The following is a 22,843-nucleotide window of genomic DNA, read 5'->3' as shown; positions in this document are numbered from 1 at the left end:
CATTACCATCTTAAGCCTCCCCCCCAGGTCCCTCATATTCTCTAGAAAGATCCAGCTGCCTCAACCTCAAAACTGTGATATCCAATCCTGGCCTTTTTTTCACAGGGTATTACTTCAACTCATTTTCAAAACAGTCACCCAATTCCTTATTTGAAACAAAAAATACTTTAGTTATTTCTGATGATAAGACTAATATAGCTTTATTGTTGAAAAATTGGAAAATTTAAATACAAGAAGAAAATAAACAAATAAACATCACCCATTATTCTGTTCCTCAGAGGTGACAAGTCATAGTATTTTGGTAATTTTCTCTTTAGACCTTTTATTCTATATGTGTGCGTGTATATTTGTTTGTGTGTATACACACACACACACACACACACACACAATGCAGAACTATATTACCTGTTGCCTATTCAACTCTCTCCCGTGGATGTACAGTAGCCCCCCCTTTATTGTGGTTTCACTTTCTGCAGTTTCAGTTATCCACAGTCACCAACAGTCTGAAAATGTTAAATGAAAAATTTCAGAAAGACGTGATTCATAATTATTAAATTGTTTGTTGTTCTGAGTAGCATGATGAAATATTGAGCCGTCCCCTTCCATCCTGCCTAGGATGTGAATCATCTCTGTGTCCAGTGTATCCCTGCTGTATATGCTACCTTCTCATCAGTCATGTAGTAGCCGTCTCTGTTATCAGATCAAGTATTATGGTATTGCAGTGTTTGGGTTCAAGTAACCCTGATTTTACTTAATAATGTTCTAAAGCGCAAGAGTAGTAATGCTGGCAATTTGGATATGCCAAAGCTATAAAGTATTTCCTTTAAGTGAAAAGGTATGTATGTAAAGGAAAACCTAATATAGATAGGGTTCAGTACTATCTGCTGTTTTAGGCATCCACTGTGCATCTTGGAATGTATATCCCGTGGATAAGGGGGGGATTACTGTATAACAGGCATATGAAACTTAACTCTTTCAAACCATACTCTTAATCTCCCTGCTTGTACCTCTAAACATGTTCATCCTGCATTTTTTCGCATTTTAGAAAATGTCAACTTTAACCTTCTAGTTGCTCAGCTCAGAATCCTCAGAGCCATCCTTAACTTGTCACTTTCTTTCACAGCCCATGTCTAATCCTTAGCCAATCTTATTGATTGTACCTTCAAAATATACCCAGAATCTAATCAGATTCTTACCACCATCTCCACACCTACCACCCTAGCACTAGCCCTCTTTTACTTCAGTTATTACAAAGGAGCCTCCTAACAGGTCTCCTTTCTGCACTTGATTTCCTTTAGTCTGTTTTCCAAAAACCATCAGATTGATATTTTTAAAATGTAAGTCAGATCATGTCGTTCTTCATAATTCTCTAATGACTTCTCATCTCATTTAGGATAAAAACTAGAGTCCTTTAAGGACTTGTAAACCTCTACATTATTTGGCTCCCTACTGTCTTCCTCTCTTGCCTCACTCTTCCTAGTTAGTTCTTCTCCAGCTGTACTGGCGTCCTTGTGAATCTCAGTACACCAGGCATTTTTGCCCTCCTCAAGAATTCTGCCCTTGCCTAGAATGATTTTCATTCTCAGATAAACATATGGCCTATTCCCTTGCCTTCAGGTTTCTGCTCCAATGTTACTTCATCAGCAAAGTATTCCATGAGCAACTTACATAAAAGAGCATGCCTCCCCCATGCCTTTGTACCTTTTCAATACCTTGTTTTATTTTTCTCCGCAGAGCGTAATACTGTCTGACATTCTAAATGTGTACTTTTGCCATCTGACATTCTGAATGTATACTTCTTCTTTTTATTGTTTATCATTACCACCCACCCCCCAGGCACACTATAATGTTGGCTTTATCAATTATTAAGACTACTAAAATCTCCAAAACTACTTGTGGATTTCTCCTTCTTACAGTTCTATCATTTTTCCATTGTCAATTCTGAAGCTGTTATTGATATAGAATTCTGATGTCTGGTTTTTTGCGAGCGCCTGTAAGGGCAGTCGCCACATTTCAGTCTATTCCTGAAAGCCAAGGGGACATTAATCCCTCTGCAGGGCCCTAAGTCCCTGTGTGGTACTCGTGACATGAGGGGAACAGAATCCCTGCACACAGGTTCAGATAGAGTGAGTAACAGCTTTATTTGGGAGCCAATGCCCCTCCAGAGGCCAAAGCTCTGGTAAGCACAGAAAATTATACAGAATAGAATAGAATTTAATAACAAACCAAGTCCCAGAGTCAGTTGAGGTGGTGAAGGTCCCTGGTCCAGGAGAGGCGACTGGGCCCATGACGGGTCCGAGGCAAGCTGGTCTTGCAAGGAAGAACTTCAGAGAGTCCCGGAGTATTGTGGTTTGCCCCTTGCAGATGACTCTGTCGGACAGTGTCTCACTCAGAGCCTCGCAGAGGATCTTAGCCGAGCGCTCAGTCAGACTACTCATAGCATTGCTCTGGAGTTCTGCTTTTATCCTCTTTTCCTTGGACTTGTTTACTTCTTACATGATAACCAAAAGTGGTTTTCCAGGAGTTATTTCTTAGGTGATAACCAGAAGTTGTTTGGAAAATGTGTTTATCACTCAATTTTGTTATGCTCAGTTTCACACAAAAACATGTTTTTTATTTCACTCTTATACATGTGTGGCCATTGTCTTGTCCCTACTAGTGAACAACTTGTTTTGCACACCTCAATCCAACATATATATTTTATATGCTCTATATACTGGTGCCTGGAGTTCATGGTCTCACGTACTTGAAGAATGAGAACGCGGACTCGGAGAGGTAGTTTTAAGCAGTATACAGTTTTATTGCAAAAGCGAAAAGCACTAGAGTAGAGCTCTCCAAGTGTGGGGGGGAGGTGGGGGGGGTGTGTGGGGGGATCCGAATGGAATGCCCCGCAGCCTGCACTGGAGACCAGGGGACTGTACATCCTTGAGTCTGCAATCTTTAAGTTGTTTACCAGAAGTAAAAGCTGATTGCCCCCCACCCTGCACCCCACCCGCCTGCACCTGGACTGGTGCCTTGGCTGACTCTGCAGTTTGATGCAGTAGCCCCTAGTTCCCTTCTCTACATTTTTTTTTCCTGTCAGCTACTGTTCTCTTTGGCCTTGAGTTCCTCTGCCATGTGTCCCTGACTGCCTATGATTTTCCTATCTCATTATCAGATACATAAATTTTAGGATTGTGATGTCATCTCGGTGAATTTACACCTTTGACATGATGAAATCACTTTCTTTATATTCCTGGTAATAATCTTTGCTGTGAAGTCTATTTTTCTGATATTAATATATTCATACCAGCTTTCTTTTGACTGGTGTTAATAGTTTTCTCCATCCTTTTATTTTTAATCAGTTTGTGTCATTATGGAAAAAGTGGGCTTCTTTTATTTAGTATATAGTAGCATTTTTTAAATCAAATCTGCCAATCTGACATTTAATTGCAATGTTAAGATTGTTTATATTTAATGTGATCATTGATATTAATGGGTTTAAATCTACTGTCTCATGGGTTTCCTTTTAGTCTTATCTATTCTTTGTAGCTGTCTTTCCTCTTTTTCTGCCATCTTTTAAACTGTATTTTAAAATTCCTACTTATTGGAGTGATTTCAAGATGGCAGAATAGGTAAACGCTAAGCCTGCCAATTCCCGGGATCACATTAAAATTACAATTAAATTATAGAATATGTCTGACTGAGAAAGACAAACACCATATGATCTCACTTACATGTGGATTGAAAAGAACAAAATAATCAAACAAACAAAACAGAAACAGTCTCATAGATAATGATTACAAACTGATGGTTACCAGATGGGACAGGGGTGAGAAATGTGAATGTATTAAGAAGTACAAGTAGGTAGTTACAAAATAGTCATGAGGTTGTAAAGTAATGTATGGGGTATATAGTCAATAATATTGTAAGAGCTATAATGTCAGAGGGGTGCTACTTATTGGGGGGATCACTTCATAAATTATATAAGTGTCTAACTGCTATGGTGTACACCTGAAACTGATATAAAATAATGTTGAATGTCAAGTATAATTGAAAGAAAATAGTCATGGGGATGTAAAGTACTGCATAGGGAATATAGTCAATAATGTAATAACTATGTACAGTGTCAGGTGGGTATTAGACTTACTAGGGTTATCACTCTGTGTGGTATATAAATGTCTAATCACTATAGTGTTTTGTACACCTGAAACTAATGTAATATTGTATTTCAATGGTAATTGAAACATAAATTTTTAAAAATTAAAAATGTAATAAAATTTCTATTGACTTTCTGGCCTCATTCACTATAACTTTGTTACATTAGTGATTGTTTTAGGGTTTAAAGTATAATATTTAACTTTTCACAGTGTACCTTCAAGTACTATTACACCATTTCATATATAGTATAGGAACCTTCAGTATATTTCTATTTCTTTTCCCTTGGCCTTTGTTGTATTGTTGCCGTACCTTTTACTTCTGTATATGTTACAAATGCTACAGTGCCTTATTATTTTTGCTTTAAACAGTCATTTGTTTCTTTAAAGATATTTAAATAATTGGAATAATGTCTTATGTTTACTTCCATAGTTACCATCTCCTTTATTCCTTTGTGTAGATCCATGTTTCCATGTACATTATTCCCCTTCTATCTGAAAGAGATACTTTATCATTACTTTTATTGCTGGTCTGCTTGTGTTATTTCAGTTTCTGCATGTCTGAAAGTGTCTTTATTTTGTCTTCAATTTTGAAAGATACTTCTGCTAGTACAAAATTCTAGGTTGACATTTTTTTTCCTTTCAGTACGGAACTTTAAAGAGGTTTCTCCATTGTTCTCTGGGTTGTGTTGTTTCCAGTGAAAACCATGTTGTCAATATCTGTTTTACTGAACCTAATGTGTCGTTTTCTGGCTGCTTTTTCCATTTTCTTTTTATCGTTTGTTTTTAAGTAGTTTGATTGTTATGTATCTTTGTGTAGTTTTCATGTTTCTTTTGCTTGGAATTCATTGAGTTTCTTGAATTTGTGGGTTTATTATTTTCATGATATTTGAAAATTAGGGGCTGTTATTTCTTCAAATATATTTTCTGTCACCCGAGCTATTCTTCTGGAACCCTAATTATATGTATATTAGGCCACTTGTAGTTTTCCACAGAACACTGATGTTCTTTCTATTCATTCTTCTTCAGTATTTTTCTTTCTGTGTTTGATTTTTGCTAGTTCTTTTATGATGGCTTTGTGTTCACTGATCATTTCTTATGAAATGTCTAATTTGCAGTTAATCCCATCTGGTTTATTTTTAATTTCCAATGTACTTTTTATCTCTTGAACTCTGATTTTTATCTATTTTATATCTGTCATGTCTGTGCTGAACATGTTCAGTCTTTTCCTCTAGCTTCCTGAAAATTACCTGGTTGAATTTTTGATTGGATACCACATATTGTGAACTTTACCTATGTTGGTACTGGATATAGTAGTATTGCTATAAATATTCTTTAACTTTTTTCCTGGGATGTGGTTAAATTATTTGGCAATAACTTTATGTTTTGGGGACTTGATTTTATGACTTGTTATGTGGGATCACATGACAAGTGATTACATTGAGGTCTTAGTCTATGACCAGATTTGCCCCCGCTACTGTGGTAAGACCTTGCTTAATATTCTTACCTGATGCCCCTATGAACTATAAGGTTTTCTACTCTGGTTGGTAGAGACTGGTACTACTCCTAGTCCTCTGTGATACTGAGAACTACTCTCTCATCTTTCTGGTGATTCTTTTGCCTAGGGTAGTTTCCTCACACATATGATCAGCAATCATTACTTAAGTGAAAATTTGAAGGATGCCTCTGTAGAGCTCTTAAGTTCTTTCTCTGTGCATTGCTCTTTTCTTTGCTGCTTTCTCCTGTTAAGTACATCCTTTTTCTCCTTGGCTCCCAGCTTTGTTTCCTCAATTCAGGGAGCCCCCTGGCTCCGCCTTTGTTCCCTCTCTCTGGCCTGTGGCCTGGAGACTCTCTTCCTGCAGCAAACTGACTCAATTGTGGGGTTCACCTTGTTTATTACTTATGTCTAAGGGATAAAGCCTTTTTTTTTCTCCCTGATATTCAATGCCTTAAAAAGTATAATTTTGTGGATTTTGTCTGTTGTTTTTTTTTATTGTTTTCAGCTAGGGTATAAATCTGGTCTCTATTAATTCTGTCTTGGCCAAATGTAAATCTAATTTTTACGTTTTATGTAGTTCATCAGTGTTTAATTTTGATTGTTTCTTTCATATGCCCTCTCTACCACAACATATAAAAAAAACTACTGACCATAGTTTTCATATACTTATATGATTTCATCTTTATTTATATTTTAATATTTCAGTCCATTAATTTGGTATTTAATATGCCATAAGAAATCTAATTATTTTCCTTCCTCTCTTCCTCCCTTTTTCCTTCATTTTCTCACTCCCTCACCTTCTCTCCCTCTCTTTTTCTTTTTTCTTTCTGTGTATATTTTACATTTGGTTAACCAGTTGTCTCAACACTAGGATTCCCAGGCGGGAATTCCCTCCCATTCTCAGGATTTTTTTTCTCTTTACCATTCCCAAATCCCGAGATACAAACTGTTTTCTGTTCTCCACAATGAATCATTTCCACAAAATGACAGCTGATACTACCAACCACCTGGGTTCAAGGAGCTGATTTTCCCGATTTCCCGACCAACTTTTCTTGGGATTCGGAACGGAAAAGCGAAAAAAAATAAAATTCCCGAGAATGGGCGGTAATTCCCGCCTGGAAACCCTAGCGATAAATAGGAAAAATGTCTAAGAGATACATTGTGAGTAGTACATCTATTTCCTATTGTGGGTGTTACTGGGTTCAAGGAGCCAATTTTCCCAATTTCTCAACCAACTTTTCACGGGATTGAGGAATGGGAAAGCGAAAAGAAATTCCTGCGAACGGGAGGGAATTCCCCGCCTGGAAACCCTACTCAACACTATTTGTTACATAATCTATCATTTCAACAATGATTTTAAATTTCATTTTTATCTTAAGTTGTTCTACTTATAGTCCTGTACTTCTCTTCCATTTGAAAATCTATAGATTTTGGAGGTAGTACTAACTTATTTCTGTAATTTAGTAGATTATATGTAATTTCCCATTAGGGAAGTCCCCTTTATTATATAACTTTTTCTTCTTGATTATCTATTCTTTCAAGTAACTTTGTAACACTTTTATCAAATTTCTAAAACAAACCCAAAAACACTTCTTAGGGTATCTTCTTTTAACTACAGTCCATTTCAGCTATCAGTTTGAAGGAGAAGTTATACTTATAATATTTAATTTTTCTGTCTGAGAACTTTCTAGTCATTCAAGTCCCTTACTAGACATTTGTAGTTTTTTCTTGTAGTTCTTGTGCATGTGCAGTTAAGTTTCTTCCTAGGTATTTTTTACTTTTCCTTCCTTATATAAATGAGATTTTTTTTCCTAATCTATTTTATTACTTGTTATAGTTGATATATAGGAAAGCTACTATCTTTTGTATTTTTATTTTCCTGTAACTGCTAACCTTTCTTCTCTTAATAGACTTTTTGCGTTTTATTTTCCTTGGGTAATTATATTTTCTATAAATTGGGGGAATTTGTTTCTTTCTCTCTAATTTTTAAATATTGTTTTCTTACTGTACTGTAGAGAAGTTCCACAGTAGTATTGAATAATACCAGCTCTAGTGGATGTTTTGTTTGTATATTTATTTCAATGCAACTCCTTGTTCAAATTTGCTACCTAACAATAGCATGTACAGTTTACCTTACTCCACAAACACTGAATGAAAAGAATTTCTACCATTGCCCCTATGTGTCAGAATTAAAGGTTACAGACTCATAATCAGTAATTCACAGGTCAAAAAGAATTAACTCCCCTAAGCTCTTTGGCATTTAGACCAAACAAATTTGTCTAAAGAAATTATTAGTTGTTTCTTTTTTTTTTCCTTTTTGTAGTTTTGGGTAATGGTTTTAATATAATAAATATCCTGTAAAGTTCTTTAGATATTTCCTTTGGCCTCTAAAAAGTCCTTGGAATAGTCCTATGCATATAGGGTGATATTAAATAAGCCCATTTGATATTTTTTTAAAACAACGTAATTGGTTGGGGACTTAGGTATATTTTTGTCAACTGTAAGTTTTATGTTATTAGTTCAAGGCACAGGCCGGGGTAAATTCTTTAAATTTCTAGTAAAACAAAGAGACAGCTTTATAATATAATATTCATAATGTATACCTGAGGGTAATTCTAAATATTTTAACATATGAAGCCATCTTTTTTAGTGTCTCTGCAGAGGAAGTTAATTCACCATTATCACCTCTCACATGGCAGGTAAGAGGAAATTAAATTACTACTATATCTAATATTTTGTTCTCATTTATTTAGTTAAAAGAAATTGTTTCATTACAGCCCTTAGAAAGTCAGAAGGATCAAATAGACGAACAGCAGTGGCCAGAATCTCAACCTATAATCTGGCAGAGTGAAGAAAGGAGGCGGAGCAAACAGATTAGAAAAGACTATTTCAAGGTACTTTATTAAAATTGTAAAATTACTTTGTAATTATTAGTTTTTATTCTATCAGTTTTGTGTTAACAAAGTAGAATATAACTCTAGTTAAATATAGTAAATGTGTTATTTTATCTTGATTTCCCACATATGTGTAGTATAGATAACATGATCCAGTTATATCCATAAAATTTGAGCAATTCAGAATAATTAAAAATGAGCTCAGTCTGAATTGTGATTTACTAAATACTTTACAAGAAAGATTAATGTTTGCTACACTGCTAATTGTACTAATATGTAGTAACGTTTTAAAAGAATTGCCCAGAAAAGGTCTTTTCATTGGATTTGTTTCAATAAATAGTTAACACATATTAGCAATTAACATATAACTGTTTCTTTGTAAATATATGCCCTTTATGTGGTTTTAAAAATGATTGAAAGCATTTTCCCTGCCATTTTTTTTCTTGTTATTACATTAGTAGATTTCTTAAAGTGGTCTTTGATCTTAACTAAATTAAAAGCTCAGACCATCTGAATTATCCCAAATTTCTAGTAGTTAGCATAGTTCTAATGAAATATTACTGTATAGACCATTGTAAATATTGTAATATTATCTATTTGTGGTTAAGGTCTGCTATATTTGCAGATGCCATTCATTGGAATTGAAATAATCTTGAGTACTAATCAGAATCAGTCACTGGCATTTCTGACTCAAATGAACAATGCAAACAATGTAGCTCCTGATCCATTAGTAGCAAAATCTGTTGTCTTTGTGCACCTTTTCTATTCCAAAGTCCAATTTTTATTTAATAATAATACTTTCATCTGAATAGTTAGTTATAAGTTAAATTATATGTAATTTGAGGTTTATATCACTAATAAATAGGAACATATTTCATGTTTTTCTCTGTTTGCTGGAAGTGGGTCCTTATGCACATTGATCTGGTTTCTTATATGGGAGTATAACATATTTGGATGTAGTATCATATGTTACTCCAAAAAATGTTATATCTCTTAGCAAGTCTGTGATAAATTTAATCCTTCAACAAATAATTACTGAATCTTTTTTTTTTCTTTTTAAGATTTTATTGGGGAAAGGGAACAGGATTTTATTCAGGAACAGTGTGTACTTCCAGGATTTTTTCAAAGTCAAGTTGTTGTCCTTTCAATCGTAGTTGTGGAGGGCGCAGCTCAGCTCCAGGTCCAGTTGCTGTTGTTAGTTGCAGGGGGTGCAGCCCACCATCCCTTGCGGGAGTCAAACCAGCAACCTTGTGGTTGAGAGCCCATTGGCCCATGTGGGAATCGAACCGGCAGCCTTTGGCGTTAGGAACATGGAGCTCCAACTGCCTGAGCCACCGGGCCAGCCCTACTGAATCTTTTGAATGAGCCTCATGTCAATATAAGAAGTAACGAAGAAATTAAACACATAGGGAAAAAGGGAAGGACATTGTAATCAAGAACCCTGATCATTAGGGTGTAAGTCTATTATCCCAATCCTTTACAGATTTGCAGTTATGTTGATATTCTGGCATTTATTTTAAAGTCCCCTCTTTTAGTTTATGGGGCCTTGAACAAAGGCACTGAATAAACTTTGTTAATAGATAAAACTTGATGAACTACTGATGATGTGGGGGGAATTTTAGTATTCCTAACTAAGAAAAGAGATTTTAATATTTATTTTGTCTTCTGGTATAGTAAAAACAGACAAAGTCTATTTATCAAAACACTTGCATAGCACTTACTAAGTGCCAGGTACTGTTCTAAGTACTTTGAAGTAAATACAATTATTATCATTTCTATTTTACAGATGGGGAAATTAAAGAACAGGGAGGCAAAGTAATATGCTTCACATCACTTTGCTAATAAGCAGCTGAGCCAAGATTTGAACCCAGAGCCTATGCTATGTTGCCTGTTTACCTACTGTGGGTAGCCTAATATCAAATGAACAAACACTTTCAAATCAATACAGTTTTATTGTCTTTTAAATATTTTACAGTAACTCAGGTGAACTTCTCAATAATGTCTTAATAGAGGCCTCAGTGACCCTTTAAAAAATAGGTTGATTTAAAAGCATCATTTGTTAATAAGCATTTTATTTTTATGGCTTAAACATATGTTCTATACTATTGCTATTTTGTAAGTTGCTATGAGATCGTCTCTGAAGTGTCCATTATGTAATCATCGTTTGACAGATGTTAATTTCTTCCATACTGAGTAAAGTGGGTGCAAAGATAAGCTTCAATCACTGGAAAATGTTTTAAGGAGATATGTAGTTCTGCTCAATAGTCAGAAGATGTCAGTGTTAGGACACTTGAGAAAAATTGAATGTCAACGATTTTTTCCCCCTAAAATGTGAAAAATAAATTATAAAGTTGAGATACTGCTCTCTAAATTAAGTCAAAACCATTATTCAGCATTGTCAGTATTTTCATGATTAAAAATCATCGATTCCTATGAAATGTTGTTCTTTCAAAATGAAAATTTCTCTTAATCACCTGTCACCTGAGATGCAAACTGATTATTCAGAGGATGTGTTACTGAACTTAATCTGGACGTTAAACAGTAAAATGTACTACTCTGGAAATTTATATCAAATTATCTCTGAGCTTGCTCAGACATGGCTCCTTTAGCTTTGCTTTATTATGAAACATACAGAGCTATCGTGCAAATTTATCCTAACAGGTATAAATGACTGAGCCATAGGATTTCTTTGTTTGTGTTTCATGATAAATTATTCATGATGCTATTATTCAGTATATTTCTCAAAAGTGTTTGTATGTGTGTCACTCTGTTACTGCTTCTTAGTTGACAAGACTAATTTTGGTTAGTATGTTTTTCAGACAACCCCCTGAAAATAAGTAAAAAATGTTTCAACATATTGGCCAGATTACGTGAGCAAAAGAAGATAAACTAGGTCAGATTATATTAGTAAGTAAATGAATTTAGGAGAGTTAACATTAATTCTTCTAGACTCCCCTGCACTGTCATGTTGATTACTACTCTAGTAAATAAAATTTAATGTCCTTGGTGTCAAAATAAAATCACTGCATTTCTCAAAGTACAGGTATTCCAGGAAATACACTACTTATTAAAAATCTTTTACAGAAATGTATTAATATTATCTTAATAAGATATACAACAACATATAAAAATCTAATCTGTTGATAAATTGTTTAATGTAAATTAGTAGCTTTAATTTCTGGTAAGAATAATAGCACATGAATTTCTAAATGCATTTCGCAATTGATTTCTAAACCAGAAAAGTTAAAAAAGCATTAGAATAACTATACCAAGTTAATTTTAAGGATTATTTGATTTATTGAAATGTCCTATGTAATTGCCTTCAAATGTATCTCGTTACTATTGTGATAAAACATTGTGACTTAAAATACTCATCTGATTTTATAAATATAGTGCAATATTTTAATTTCAAGGCTAACCCCAAAGGAAAGTATTTTATGTATTTTTTATGATCATGGTTAATTTTATACTGGAATAAGGAAGCTAACTGGGCTTGTGAAATTACCTGATTTGTTCTGAGTCAGAGCTTGTCCACAGTTATTGTCTTTCCTGTGAAATTAATAAAATCTTCAGAGATGAAATGACATTTTTGTTTCTGAAGAAGCCTTTATTGTGGTATTTCAATTTAGATATGATAAAACTTTAGTTATTCAGACTAATATTGAGGACAGCAGAGTTCAATTAGTAAAAAGGTTGAACTTATAGAATACTTTAAAATCTATATATATATTAAGTTTTGGGTTCTAGGACCTTTAAATATGTGCACTAATGCAAACTAAGTACTGTATTTCCCTGAAAATAAGACCTAGCCGGACAATCAGCTCTAATGTGTCTTTTGGAGCAAAAATTAATATAAGATCCAGTCTTATTTTACTATAATATAAGACCAGGTCTTATATATTATATACTATATTATTAATTTTTGCTATATTAATATTTGCTCCAAAAGATGCATTAGAGCTGATTGTCTGGCTAGGTCTTATTTTTGGGGAAACACGGTGTCTTTCTAAGTTTTCATGTGTAATGGATATTTTTAATTAGAAGAGTAGTTGAGTACCAATAATACAAGTCTTGTTATCTAAGTTACTGACTGCATCATCCTGTTTCTTTCCTTTATCAATTATCCACTCACACCTCTATATCCTTTTTATCTCTTTACTTTCCATGCTAAGACCTCTACCATTCTACCTGATTCCCCTTTCAGCTGTTGCCTTATCTCTTTGCATATATTTAAGGCCAAATTTTCCATTGCTATGTCTCCAGAGTCTTAACCCACTACAGTCTGGCTTTCACTTCCATTTCTCCATTGAAGTAGCCCCTCACTAGAGCGTCACATATGGCAAAATCCAGTGTAGCATATGAAGGTGATGACCATGTCTTTCCTCTTGAAACTCCTTTCTTGGTTTATGCCTCACATTTTTCTTCCCTAATTCTTCTGTTTTATTTTTGATGTTCTTGTCTCACTTTTCTTCTGCTTGCTCTTTAGGGTCTCATCCTCTCTTTCTTACTCTAAAATCTCTGAAGCTTTTATGACTCCAGATGTCTCTTATATTTATCTGGGTCTGAATTTACATCCCATAACTTTTTTTCTGGTCTCCAGACCTGTGTTTCTAATTATCTAGATACCCGACATTCATTTCACATTCAGTATGCCTCCCGTTCCTGCCCACCACCATTTTTTCTATTCTTAATTTTACTTAATGGTAGTGGTATCTGTTCTATTGTCTGAGCTTTATAACTCACTCCTTTTCATTTTTTTTTTTTTTAAATCTTCACATTTTATTCATGGCTGCTTAGAATGGAGGGCTTCTTAGGAACTGAGGTTACAGCACAGAGTTGGATGTGCATGACCTTGGAGTTACCCTTGATTCCTCTTCCCCTCACACTCCACATCCAATCCTTTGGCCAGTCCTGATTCAGCCACTCATTACGTCTGCTGTCACCACGCAGATCCAAGCCCTCATATTTCACCTGGATTCCTGCAGTAACCTCCTGACTGGCCTCCCTTCTTCCTTCCTTATACGATCAAGTCTATTCTTAACTTCACAGCCAGGATGACGCTGGCCAAACATAAATTTCTTTTTTTCTTTTTTTTTAAATTTTATTTTATTAAATTTATTGGGGTGACAATTGTTAGTAAAATTACATAGATTTCAGATGTACAATTCTGTATTACATCATCTATAAATCCCATTGTGTGTTCATCACCCAGAGTCAGTTCTCCTTCCATCACCATATATTCGATCCCCCTTACCCTCATCTCCCATCCCCCACCCCCCGCCCCCCTTACCCTCTGGCAACCACTAAACTATTATCTGTGTCTATGAGTTTCTGTTTCTCATTTGTTTGTCTTGTTCTTTTGTTGTTTTTGGTTTATATACCACATTCTTTTTTTTTTATGGGTAAATCTATATAAATATTAACTTTTTTTTTAAATTAAATTTATTGGGGTGACAATTGTTAGTAAAATTACATAGATTTCAGGTGTACAATTCTGTATTACATCATCTATAAATCCCATTGTGTGTTCATCACCCAGAGTCAGTTCTCCTTCCATCACCATATATTCGATCCCCCTTACCCTCATCTCCCACCCCCCACCCCCCACCCCCCTTACCCTATGGCAACCACTAAACTATTGTCTGGGTCTATGAGTTTCTGTTTCTCATTTGTTTGTCTTGTTCTTCTGTTGTTTTTGGTTTATATACCACATATCAGTGAAATCACATGGTTCTCTGCTTTTTCTGTCTGACATTTCTCTCAGCATTACTCTCTCAAGATCCATCCATGTTGTCACAAATGTTCCTATATCATCTTTTCTTACCGCCAAATAGTATTCCATTGTGTATATATACCACAACTTCTTTATCCATTCATCTATCGAAGGACATTTTGGTTGTTTCCATGTCTTGGCCACCGTAAACAAAGCTGCAATGAACATTGGAGCACACGTGTTTTTATCTCTAAATGTTTCCAGATTTTTTTGGTAGATACCCAGGAGAGGGATTGCTGGGTCATATGGCAATTCTATTCGTAATTTTTTGAGGAACCTCCACACTGCCTTCCATAACGGCGGCACCAGTCTGCATTCCCACCAACAGTAAAATTCTAGCAAATCGAAGACAACAATGCATTAAAAAGATTATTCATCACGACCAAGTGGGGTTCATACCCGGGGCACAAGGATGGTTCAACATACGCAAATCCATCAATGTGATACATCACATAAACAAAATAAAGGACAAAAATCATATGATTATATCAATTGATGCAGAAAAAGCATTTGACAAGATACAACATCCATTTATGATTAAAACACTTAATAAAATGGGTATAGAAGGAAAATACCTTAACATAATAAAGGCCATATATGACAAGCCCTCTGCTAATCTCATAATTAATGGAGAAAAACTGAAGCCCTTTGCTCTACATTCAGGAACATGACAGGTATGTCCCCTATCACCTCTGCTTTTCAACATAGTGTTGGAAGTCCTTGCCAGAGCAATCAGGCAAGAGAAAGAAATAAAAGGCATCCAAATTGGGAATGAAGAAGTTAAATTATCACGCTTTGCAGATGACATGATGCTATATATAGAAAACCCTAAAGACTCCACCAAAAAGCTCTTAGAAACAATCAACAAATACAGTAAAGTTGCTGGCTACAAAATCAACGCACAAAAGTCCATTGCCTTCCTATATACTAACAATGAAATCTCAGAAAAAGAAATACAAAAAACAATTCCTTTTGCAATTGCAGCAAAAAGAATAAAATACCTAGGAATAAACTTAACCAAGGATGTGAAAGACCTATATGCTGAAAACTATAAGACATTTTTGAAAGAAATTGAAGAAGACACAAAGAAATGGAAAGACATTCCGTGCTCATGGATTGGAAGAATCAACATAGTTAAAATGGCCATATTACCCAAAGCAATATACAGATTCAATGCAATCCCCATCAAAATCCCAATGGCATATTTTACAGAAATAGAACAAAAAATCATCAGATTTGTTTGGAACCACAAAAGACCCCGAATAGCCAAAGCAATCTTAAGAAAAAAGATCAACAATGGAGGTATCACACTTCCTGATTATACATGTTTTCTGCAAATCATCACCTCTTCTCCATCTCTACCACCCTGACATTTGTTGGAACCCTCATTTTTTTCTTGTCTGGGCAATTGCAATAACTTACTTTTATTATATATTTTAATTAAACTTTATTGGGGAGACAATTGTTAGTAAAGTTACATATGTTTCAGGTGTACAATTCTATAATACAAAATCTATATCTCACATTGTGTGTTAACCACCCAGAGTCAGGTCTCCTTCCATTACCATATATTTGATCCCCTTTACCATCTTCTACCACCCCGTCCCCCCTTACCCTCTGGTAACCACTAAACTATTGTCTGTGTCTATGAGTTTTGTTTCTCCATTTGTTTTTCTTGTTCCTTTGCTGTTTTCAGTTTTATATCCCATATATCAGTGAAATCATATGGTTCTCTACTTTTTCTCTCTGACTTATTTCGGTTAGCATAATCTCAAGATCCATCCATGTTGTAGCAAAAGGTACTATTTCATCTTTTCTTATGGCAGAACAGTATTCCATTGTGTAAATATACCACAACTTCTTTATCCAATCATCTAATGAAGGATTGTTTCCATGTCTTGGCCACTGTAAATAAGGCTGCAGTGAACATTGGAGTGCACATATCTTTATGGATAAATGTTTTCAGATTTTTTGAGTATATACACAGGACAGGGATTGCTCGGTCATGTGGTAATTCTATTCTTAAATTTTTGAGGACCCTCCACACTGCCTTCTATAGTGGCTGCACCAGTCTGCATTCCCACCAACAGTGTATGAGGGTTCCTTTTTCTCCACAGCCTCTCCAACACTTGTTATTATTTGTCTTATTGATGATAGCCATTCTAACTGGTGTGAGGTGATATCTCATTGTGGTTTTCATTTATATTTCTCTGATAATTAGTAATATTGAACATTTTTTCATATGTCTGTTGGCCATCTGTGTGTCCTCTTTGAAGAAATGTCTCTTCACGTCCTCTGCCCATTTTTCAATTGGATTGTTTGTTTTTTTTGTTTTTCAGTTGTATGAGTTGCTTATATATTTTGGATTTTAGCCCTTTATAGGAGGCGTTTACAAAAATATGCTCCCATTCGGTTGGTTGCCTCTTTACTTTGTCGATGGTTTCTTTTGCTTTGCAGAAGCCTTTCAGTTTGCTATAGTCCCATTCATTTATTTTAGCTTTTATTTCCCTTATCTTTGAAGCCAAATTCATAAAACCCTCTTTTACTGATAAACAGTAAGGAAGTTGAATCAGTCATCCGAAACCTTCCCAAAAGCAAAAATCCGCAACCAGATGGCTTCACTAATGACCCTACCAAACATTCAAAAAGGGTTTAATACCTGTCCTACTCAGTCTTCCAAAAAATTGAAGAAGAGGCAGTACTCCCTAACTCATTTTATGAAGCCAGCATTACTCTTATACCAAAACCTGATAAGGATAACACAAAAAAAGAAAACTACAAACCAATATATCTGAAGAATGCAGATGCCAAAATTCTAGCAAATCGAATGCAACAATGCATTAAAAAGATTATACATCACGGCCAACTGAGGCTCATGCCAGGGGCACAAGGATGGTTCAACATCCGCAAATCCATCAATGTGATACATCATATGAAATAATGGACAAAAATTACATGATTATATCAGTAGATTCAGAAAAAGCATTTGTATGGAACCACAAAAGACCCTGAATAGTCAAAGCCATCCTACGAAATAAAGAACAATCCTGGAGGTGTCACACTCCCTGACTTCAGCTTGTGCTACAGGGCAACAATAATCAAAACAGCACGGTATTAGCAGGAAAAACACACACAGACCAATGGAATAGAATTGAGAATCCAGAAATAAACCCACATAAATATGGACAGATAATTTTTGACAAAGAAGCCAAAAACATACAATGGAGCAAAGACAGCCTCTTCAATAAATGGTGTTGGGAGAATTGGAAAGCATTGTGCAAAAGAATGAAACTGGTCTGCTACCTGTCACCATGTACCAAAATTAACTCAAAATGGATCAAAGACCTAAACATAAAACCTGAGACAATAAACTGCATAGAAGAGAACATAGGTACTAAACTTACGGACCTGGGGTGCATGCAGTAACTTAGATTTTAAGTTAAAGTATATTTTACTGTGATAACTTCTTAATGGTCCCTCTTCAGTTTCACAGCTTTCGCATAGATCCCAGACTTAAATTTCTTTATTGGCTTCCCATTTTTAATAACATAAAGTTGGGGTATCTTAAAAACTTCATCGGCCATATTTACTTCTCTAAGTTTTATTGCCTGTCACAATTCGTTCTCCTCAACTAGCCACGTTATTTTTTGTTTTCTACGTAGACTGAGGTTTTTCATTCCTTTGTGTTTTCCTTTTTCTGGGAATGCCCATTAGCTCTTTTATTCTTCGCGGATTCCTACTGTTTATTGAGAACTTAGAGATGGGACTATAGCATAGTGGTTAAGAACCTGGGCTTGTAGAATCAAATTGGGTTCTAGCTGTTACTTGGAATATCTACTAATTGTTTGACTTTGGGAAATTACCTAACCTTACTGAGCTTAATTTTTTTTAATCTTCAAAGGACTCTAATAGTTGTAAGGATTATTACAACTATTGAATGATTTAATGTAAAGTGCTTAGAACAGCACTTGCCAGAGAGTATGCACTTAATAAATATTAGCTTATTATTCACTCAAATGTCATTGTTTTATGTTTGTTTGTTGTTCCAATCATTTATTGAATGTTAATTCTCAAATATGATATGAAAGGATTTAGCAAAGATCAGAGGTACTGGGCAAAGAAGGCCATGGTCAGGAATAACTGTGCCCTCCACACTGGGCCCTCTTCATTGGTACTTGTGTAGCTGTTACTGTTGAGTTCCTTGCAAGAAAGACAGTAGTTCAAAAGCCTATAAGCTGCCAGCGCAATAGAAACCCCAGTGATGCTCCCTTTCTTCACATTGACATACTTGTAATACTGATCAATAGTAACCTCTTAGAAATTCTTCAACAGTCCCTTTAGTGGTAAAATCCTGCATTAGTTTCTAGCTTGGCAGCTCTCCTATTTTGACATCCATGAGTTTCTTCTTCTTTACTGGTATGACTGATTCCATCTTGGAGTTCTGGTGTGTGCTGTCCAAATGTCACTCTTGTTGAAGTAGAATGAAGAACAGGTGCCGTAAGCCAGCATTTGCCTAGGGATAGCAGATAGGTTTATTCACACATGCCAATTCCATTCGGTGGCTGCCTAGAACATTGGATTGAAAGCAAATTGAGGCTATGTTTGGGATTACTTGGAAAGGGCACCCTGGTAGGTTAGTTGTCTTAAATCACAGGAGACACAGTGGAGGAACTTAGGTTTTGTATTTGTCATCCCTAATACTGCTTAGCCCCTAATTTGTGGTTGAGCTATCAGATAGGTTATCTATCTATTTTTCCAAGACTTATGGAAGATAAAGCTGCATAAGTAAAGGGAGCTGTTAAATAGCACCTTGAATGCCAGGCAAAAAAATTTGGACATACCAGAAGTTAGTGGGTTTTTCAACCGGAGAGTCAGGAGTTGCAAGTAGTGTTTTGAGAAGGTTAGTCTGCCACTGATTTGCAGGATTATTTGTAGTGAGCAGGAATCAGAAGTAAGAACTCTAGTGGTTGTCATACTTTATTTCCTTGATTCTAAGAAAACTATAATTTTTTCACATACTAGCCATTTTGATATTGACCATATTACCTCTGCATCTCAGTATAAAATAAACATAATAGTACTCGCATTTACCTCAGGGTTGTTATGCAAATTAAATGGGCTAATACATATAACACACTTCAGTCAGTGCCTGACCTGTAAGACGTTTCAGTCAGTGCCTGGTATATAGTAAGCTCTAGCATAAATGTTAGCTTTTACCACTATTACTATTAATGTACAGTCAATATATACATTTAATATAGTATTTTTTAAAACTGAAATCAGTAGGTTTCTTAATAATAGACATTTTTGAGTGGTGAGATTACAGACTAGGTATGAAAGAATGGGGGCCTATGATAGGGTGAGAGTTGTGAGAATTCAGAAGAAGTCTGAGATAACAAAAGCAATTGACTTGATGTATTGGAGACAACCCTCACATTGCAGAACTGAGTGGAAAATGGACTGATTTAGGGAGGAAATGTTAATAGATACATGTAAAGTCCTTAAAATTATGCCTTGCATATAGAAAGTACTGTATATGTTAGCTATTAATAAGTAGTAGGACTCTATAAACTGGTTATGTATTTCAGTGTACTATCAGATAATTTAATAAAAATACCAAAATATGAATAAACCTCACATATAATTTGCTACGATAGAATTCATATGTTCAAGAAAAAATAAAGTATGTCTTTTAAATATTTTTCAGTATAAATCATCAAAGAAGAGTTCAAGTGGCCATGAAAACCATGAGGTGAGAAAAGAGGATAATATTAGCAATTACTTCAAATGTTTACTTTTCATATGTAGTTGGCTCAATCAGAGTAAAAGGTAGTCCATATTTTAGTTTCTCTGTTATTGATTCAATGCTGGGTTTTCTCCAACAATAAAAACAGGATCATCATATAATTATTAATTTTTTTAAATTAAGGTTTATTGAGGTGACAATGGTTAGTAAAGTTAGATAGATTTTAGGTGTACAATTCTGTATTACATCAGCAATGTATCACATTATGTGTTCACCACCCAGAGTCAGTTCTCCTTCCATCACCACATATTTGACCCTGTTTACCCTCTTCTAGAATCCCCCTTACCCTCTAGTAACCACTAAACTATTGTCTGTGTCTATGACATTTTGTTTCTTTATTTGTTTGTCTTGTTCATTTGTTTTCAGTTTTATATACCACCTATTAGTGAAATCATACGGTTCTCTACTTTTCCAACTTATTTCGCTTAGCATTATAATCTCAAGATCCATTTAAAATGTCACAAATAGTACTATTTCATCTTTTCTATGGCAGAATAGTATTCCATTGTGTATATATACCACAACTTCTTTATCCATTCATCTATCAAAGGACATTTTGGTTGTTTCGTGTCTTACCCACTGTAAATAAAGCTGTAGTGAACATTGCAGCACATATATCTTTGTGGATAAATGTTTTCAGATTTTGGGGGTAGATACCCAGGAGAGGGATTGCTGATTCCATTGTTAATTTTTTGAAGAAGCTCCACATTGCCTTCCATAGCAGCTGCACCAATCTGCATTCCCACCAAAAGTGTATGAGGGTTCCTTTTTCTCCACAGCCTCTCCAACACTTGCTATTATTTGTCTTCTTGATGATAGACATTCTGACTTGTGTGAGGTGATATCTCATTGTGATTGTTACTTGCATTTCTCTGATGATTAGTGACGATGAGCATTTTTTCATATGTCTATTGCTAATTTGTATGTCCTCTTTGAAGAAATGTCTCCTCAGGTCCTCTGCCCATTTTTTAATTGTTTTTGTTGTTGTTGTTGTTCTTGTTGTTGAGTTATATGAGTTCCTTATGTATTTTGGATATTAACCCCTTATCTGAGGCGTTGTTTGAAAATCTCCCATTCAGTTGGTTGCCTCTTTATTTTGTCAATAGTTTCTTCTGCTGTTCAAAAGCCTTTTAGTTTGATATAGTACCATTCATTTATTTTAGCTATTAGTTCTCTTGACTTTGGAATCAAGTTGATAAAATCCATTTCGAACCCAAGGTCCATAAGTGTACTAACTATGTTTTCATCTATGCAGCTTGTTTCAGGTCTTATGTTTAGGTCTTTGATCCATTTTGAGTTAATTTTGGTACACGGTGGCAGAAGCAGCCTAGTATCATTCTTTTGCTTGTGCCTTTCCAATTCTCCCAGCACCACTTATTGAAGAGGCTGTCTTTTCTGCACTGTATGTTTTTGGCTTCTTTGTCAAAAATTATCTGTCCGTATTTATGTGGGTTAATTATGTGGTTCTCAGTTCTATTCCATTGGTCTATGTGTCTGTTTTTCTGCCAGTACTATACTGTTTTGATTATTTTTGCCCTGTAGTACAAGGTGAAGTCAGGGAGTGGGACACCTCCAGCATTGTGCTTTTTTCTATAGATTGCTTTGGCTCTTCGGGGTGTTTTGTGGTTCCATACAAATCTGATGATTTTTTGTTCTATTTCTTTAAAAAAATGCCATAGGGATTTTGATTGCACTAAATCTGTGTATTGCTTTGGGTAATAAGGCTATTTTGACTATGTTAATTCTTCGAATCCATGAGCATGGACTGTCTTTCCATTTTTTTGTGTCTTCAATTTATTTTAAAAATGTCTTATAGTTTTAGCATATAGGTCTTTCACATCCTTGGTTAAGTTTATTCCTAGGTATTTTATTCTTTTTATTACAATTGCAAAAAGAATTGTGTGTTTTTTAACTTCTTTTTCTGACATTTCATTGTTGGTATGTAGGAATGCAATAGACTTTTCTACGTTCATTTTGTAGCCCGCAACTTTACTGTATTCGTTTATTGTTTCTGATAGCTTTTTGGTGGAACCTTTACCGTTTTCTATGTATAGCATGATGTCATTTGCAGAGTGACAATTTTACTTCTTCATTCCCAATTTCGATGCCTTTTATTTGTTTCTATGCATGATTGCTCAGGCGAGGACTTGTAAACCTATGTTGAAAAGCAGAGGGGGAAGGGGTCAGGCCTGTCGTGTTCCTGAATATAGAACAAAGGGCTTCAGTTTTTCACAGTTAATTATGAGATTAGCTGAGGGTTTGTCATATATGGCCTGTATTATGTTAAGGTATTTTCCTTCTATACCTATTTTATTAAGTGTTTTAATCATAAATGGATGTTGTGTCTTGTCAAATGCTTTTTCTGCATCAATTGATGTAATCATATGATTTTTGTCCTTTATTTTGTTTATGTGATGTATCACATTGATGAATTTGCGGGTATTGGATCATCCTGTGCCCCGGGGATGAACCCCACTTGGTCGTGATAAATAATCTTTTTAATGTATTGTTGTATTCGATTTGCTAGAATTTTGTTTAGGATTTTTGTATCTTTTTTCCTCGGATATATTCGTCTGTAGTTGTCTTCTTTTGTGTTGTCATTACCAGGTTTTGGTATCAGGGTAATGTTGGCCTCATACAATGCGTTAGGGAGTAGTGTCTCTTCTTCAGTTTTTGGAAGAGTTTGAGTAAGACAGGTATTAGATTCTCTTGGAATGTTTGGTAGAACTCACTAGT

At 35.1% G+C, this 22,843-nt stretch overlaps 1 protein-coding gene across 9 annotated transcripts in view; it reads left to right on the top strand.

The window, feature by feature from the left end:
• LRCH2 (leucine rich repeats and calponin homology domain containing 2) overlaps positions 1-22,843 on the top strand; it is a 165,730-nt gene that overhangs the window by 111,839 nt on the left and 31,048 nt on the right. For 6 of the 9 annotated variants that reach the window (XR_012493305.2, XR_012493304.2, XM_019718098.3 and 3 more), the window contains 3 exons: positions 8,285-8,333; positions 8,412-8,528; positions 20,009-20,053. Coding sequence is in view for 6 of the 9 variants with exons in the window: in XM_019718098.3 (XP_019573657.2) it covers positions 8,285-8,333; positions 8,412-8,528; positions 20,009-20,053 (211 nt within the window). In the remaining 3 variants the exon portion in view is untranslated. The remainder of the gene's footprint in view (positions 1-8,284; positions 8,334-8,411; positions 8,529-20,008; positions 20,054-22,843) is intronic. The other 3 variants (XR_016020103.1, XM_074323566.2, XM_074323563.2) reach the window with 1 other exon arrangement.

The sequence above is a fragment of the Rhinolophus sinicus genome, chromosome 18, assembly GCF_057876585.1.
Source record: "Rhinolophus sinicus isolate RSI-liver-muscle chromosome 18, RSI-T2T, whole genome shotgun sequence".
Lineage (NCBI taxonomy): Eukaryota > Metazoa > Chordata > Mammalia > Chiroptera > Rhinolophidae > Rhinolophus > Rhinolophus sinicus.
The sequence above is the reverse complement of the archived record's forward strand: the minus strand, read 5'-3'. Positions and strand labels throughout refer to the sequence as shown.